General features: G+C 36.9%; 1 protein-coding gene across 1 annotated transcript; it reads left to right on the forward strand.

Moving 5' to 3' along the window:
* The first annotated feature begins 3,659 nt into the window (after positions 1-3,659).
* On the forward strand, positions 3,660-4,586 carry LOC116902821 (taste receptor type 2 member 107). The gene has a single exon (XM_032905150.1). It carries the CDS (start codon positions 3,660-3,662, stop codon positions 4,584-4,586), a length of 927 nt encoding a protein of 308 aa, XP_032761041.1.
* Positions 4,587-4,862: the final 276 nt, after the last annotated feature.

Here is a 4,862-nt window from a genome sequence, read left to right on the forward strand (position 1 = left end):
TTAGCCAAACTGACTAAAGGACATAGAGACAATATCCACATCAGCAAAATCAGAAATGCAAAGGTAGACATAAAAAAAGGAAGAAATTCCAAAAATCATCAGATCCTATTACAAAAACCTATACTCGACAAAACTGGAAAATCTAGATGAGATGGATTATTTTCTAGTCACCACACAACAAAGTTAAATCAAGATCAGGTAATGTATTTAAAGTGTCCCAAAACCCCCAAGGCAATAGAAGCAGTCATTAAAAACCTCACAACCAAAAGAGGGACAGATGGTTTTAGTGGAGAATTCCATCAAACCTTCAAATAATAGCTAATAACAATACTCCTCAAACTATTCCACAAAATCAAATCAGAAGGAACACTACAAAGCCATACTTACTCTGATACCCTAATCATACAAAACCCAACAAAGAGAACATTAGACCAATTTTACTTATGGATATTAATGGGAAAATATTCAATAAAATTCTTGCAAATGGAATTCAAGAACGTATCAAAACCATCATTCACTCACCACAATCAAGTAGGCCCCATCCCAGGGATGCAAACATGTTTCAATATATGAAAATCTATCAACATAATCCAGTGCATAAAAATACTCAACAAAAACATATCACATGATCAACTCATTAGACGCTGAAAAAGACTTTGACAAAAAACAACATCCCTTGTTGTAAAAAACTTGGAAAGATCAGGAATTCATGGCACATACCTAAATATAATAAAAGCAATATTCAGAAAACCAACAGCCAACATCAAATTAAAGGAAAAAAGACTTAAAGCAATCCTACTAAAAGGGACAAGTGAAGGCTGCCTACTCTCTACCTATTCAATATAGTTCCACCTAGAGAAATTAAACAATAAAAGGAGATCAAGGGAATATAATTTGGAAAGGAAGAAACCAATGTATCACTATTTGCAGATGATATTGATAGCATCCATTAGTGACCCCGAAAATTCCACCAGAATACTCCTACAGCTGGTAAACACCTTCAGCAAAGTACCTGGGAGTAAAACTAATTCAAAAAATCATTAGCGACCACAAAGCATGTTGGAGCTTATGTAGATGATACCTGTGTGAGAGAATGTCCTTAAACATGGGTGTTTGGCAATGATGGCTGATATAATGGCTCTTTCTCATTTCCACTTTGGAGAGGGACTGGACCAACTCCTGACTGAAAACATGGTAGTATTGTAAGAAACCACTGAGAGGCATGTTACATATGACACAGCCCCAGAATTACCAGTGTGGATAGACTTAGAAAAAAAGGATTAAATCTGTCTCTGGACGATGCCTCATTCAGCAGCAGATGGAAACACATGCAAAGACCCACAGCTAAACAACAGGCGGAGCTTAGGGAGTCTTGTAGAAGAGATAGGGATAGGATTGAGCCAGTTGGAGATGTCAAGGACACCACAAGAGGACCTACAGGGTCAACTAGCCTGGCCCCATGCTGCTCATAGAGACTGAACCACCAACCAAAGAACATGCAGGGATCTAGGTCCCCTACACATTAGTGGCAGACTTGCAGGTTGGCCTTCATGTGGGTTCCCTAACAATTGTATCAGAGATTGCCTCTGACTCTGTTACCTGCTATTGGATCTCCTTCCACTAACTGTACTGACAGGTTGGGCCTCAGTGGAAAAGGATGTGCTTAGTCCTGATGAGACTAGATATCCCAGGTGGAATGGTACAGAAATGACTCCCCCTTCTATGAGGAGAAGGGGGCAGTGGGGGTAAGGATTTATAAGGGTGTGATTGGGAAGAAAGGAGGAAGGAGGGTTACAATCAGGATATAAAGTATATAAATAAATAAGCTAATAAATTGCTAAAAAAAGATCAAAAAAAAGAAGAAAAGAAAAGAAAATGTCATCCTGAGTGAGGTAGCCCAGACCCAAAATGATGTGCATGGTATGTTCTTGGCTTCTTTTCAGTATTTTTGTTGTTTTCTTAAATGCATTCAAATCTTGACAGAATTTCTATATTAATAGTCCCTTAGCTTCAAAATGTTTAATGTAGTCAAAGTAAAATTTCTATAAAACATAAATCATATTAATAATGTAGCTTCTGTATAACCTTGTAAGACACACCATTTTTACAAGTTTTCCTGACAAACAAAATCCAGTATATCTGTTTAGCATTGTTGCATATACTTTTCCAGTCATACTGGATAATTTTGTCAAATTCTACTTAAAGAAGATTTATCATTACATTTTCCTTGAAGTGTTATTGATTCCGTTCTTATCTGAAGGGTTTTGGTCTATATTCTTTGGATATTTCATAATATGTAAAGGACAGGTCCACTCTGTTCCCATTCATGTGGGTATCTAATTCTTCCCGCAATGGTTTTAATGCTTTTGTACCTAATCCAATGCCTTTCATATACAGTGTGCTTATGCCTTGACTATGTTTCACTGTGAGGTCCAGCACGCTGTACCCATTAGTCAGGCCAAAAGAAAGAGAAGTCTTTATTTCTTCTAATGGTCCATTTTTTCATTTAAATCTGAAAATATCATTGGGGTTGGTGCATGACCATAATACCCAGATATCAATGTTGGACAGGAGGGTCACATGTAGCCCAAATTATATAGAGAGATACTATCTCAAAGACACCCATATTCACATACATTAATAATAACAATAATAAAAAATAGTTACTATATTAAATGAAGATACTGAAGATTAGGTGAGAAGATAAATATGAAATGTTTAACATATTAAACATTCATTAAATGTCACTTTTAACTTTAGAATCATTTATCTATTTACATGAGGTTTTTCACACAAGCCTCACAACTAAGAAGGCATTATGAGTCTATGAAACAGCATCTCACCTCTCAGATCAGAAATATTTCTTGATTAGTAAAATAAAGGATGTTGTAAAACTGAAACATGCTAAATGAAGAGACTATTCAAAATTCATTAGCAAAATCTTTGTCCATAGAGGTCACAGTATTCATTATATAAATCACCACAGCTGCGTGGTGAAACGTCTCAATTCTATAGTGTCAGGAGTTTTGAGTTAGGGGTTATCTTCGTTGGTTCCTCCTATAGTTCTTATATATTTTTAATTGTGCTTCTAAGCATTATATACTTTTGATATACTTTTGTTGTTTTGTACCTTCATGATTTTGGGAGTTTGGATTCTTTCTGGTTTCTGAAGTTCTTTTACTACATAACCCAGGACTCCATCCCCTGGATTCAAGTAATCTCAGCTTCCCAAGGAGCTAGAACTACAAGCATGTGGCACCATACCTAGTTGATGATGAATGGATGCCTCATAATGAAAAGGAGGCAGGGCAGTGCTGGTGTCTGTTGTCTGACCAGTGAATGTGATGCTCACGCTCCACATTTGATTGCAAAATGCAAATAGACTCAAAGGAGCACGTAAATTTTATGAAATAGAAACTTCCATTTGCTTATTAACAAACTGGAAGCAAACATTAGTCCGCACACATTTTATAGACAAGCTAAGTCTTCAAAAACAATAGAAAAGAGACCCATAAAGTTCTGTTTCCATCACATGACAATAGGCTTGAAAAGCTTGTAGATAGAGAAGACATAACTCCTCCAAGAAACCAACATATGGGACATTCTCCAGCAGATAATTTATAATAGATGCAACAGAAGAAACTTCGAGATCTGCAAAGATGCTGAGTGCAGCAGAAGGCATCCTCCTTTGTGTTGTCACTAGTGAGGCAGTGCTGGGGGTTTTAGGAGACACATTCATTGCACTTGTTAACTGCATGGAGTATGCCAAGAACAAGAAGCTCTCTAAGATTGGTTTCATTCTCATTGGCTTGGCGATTTCCAGAATTGGTGACCTATGGATAATAATTTTACAGGGATATATACAAGTATTTGTTCCACACATGCTTACCTCTGGAAACATAACCGAATATATTACTTACATATGGGTGTTTCTCAATCACTTAAGTGTCTGGTTTGCCACCAACCTCAATATCCTCTACTTTCTAAAGATAGCAAATTTTTCCAACTCTGTATTTCTCTGGCTGAAAAGTAGAATCTGTGCGGTTTTTATCTTTCTGTCAGGATGCTTATTTACCTCATGGTTACTATGTTTTCCACAATTTTCAAAGATGCTTAACAACAGTAAAATGTACTGGGGAAACACATCTTGGGCCCAGCAGCAGAAAAATGTCTTTCTTATTAACCAAAGTTTAACCAATCTGGGAATCTTCTTTTTCATTATTGTATCCCTGATTACCTGCTTCCTGTTGATTGTTTTCCTCTGGAGACACATCAGGCAAATGCACTCAGAAGGTTCAAGACTCAGAGACCTCAACACAGAAGCTCATGTGAAAGCCATGAAACTTCTAATATCTTTTATGATACTCTTTATCCTGCATTTCGTAGGGCTTTCCATACAAGTGCTATGCTTTATTCTGCCACAAAACAACCTACTCTTTATAACTGGTTTGACAGCCACATGCCTCTATCCCTGTGGTCACTCAATCATCTTAATTCTAGGAAACAAGCAGCTGAAGCAAGCCTCCTTGAAGGCACTGCAGCACTTAATGTGCTGTGAGGCAAAAAGAAATCTCTCAGTCACATAAATGGGTTTGCCAATTAATATCTGCCATGCTATTCCACTGATTTTTACCTGTTAGCTGATACTACTAAAGCTTCTTGCCCTGGTTGATGACATCTCAAGGAATCTAATTTTCTGGTGTCATTTTAAGTCCACATTTCACATTGTGACTTGACTATGCAGATTCTTCCCACAAAACTACCAGATAAGAATCAGCATGGAGATAAATTGATATAAAGGCTATTATGATGAGAATGAACCAAAAGTAATTCATTTATTTCTGAATTGATGTAGCTCTCAG

Source organism: Rattus rattus, chromosome 6, assembly GCF_011064425.1.
Source record: "Rattus rattus isolate New Zealand chromosome 6, Rrattus_CSIRO_v1, whole genome shotgun sequence".
In the NCBI taxonomy this organism is placed as follows: Eukaryota; Metazoa; Chordata; class Mammalia; order Rodentia; family Muridae; genus Rattus; species Rattus rattus.

Coding starts and splice junctions, on each gene's coding strand:
- LOC116902821 (XM_032905150.1), top strand. CDS start 3,660: ATGCTGAGTGCAGCAGAAGGCATCCTCCTTTGTGTTGTCACTAGTGAG.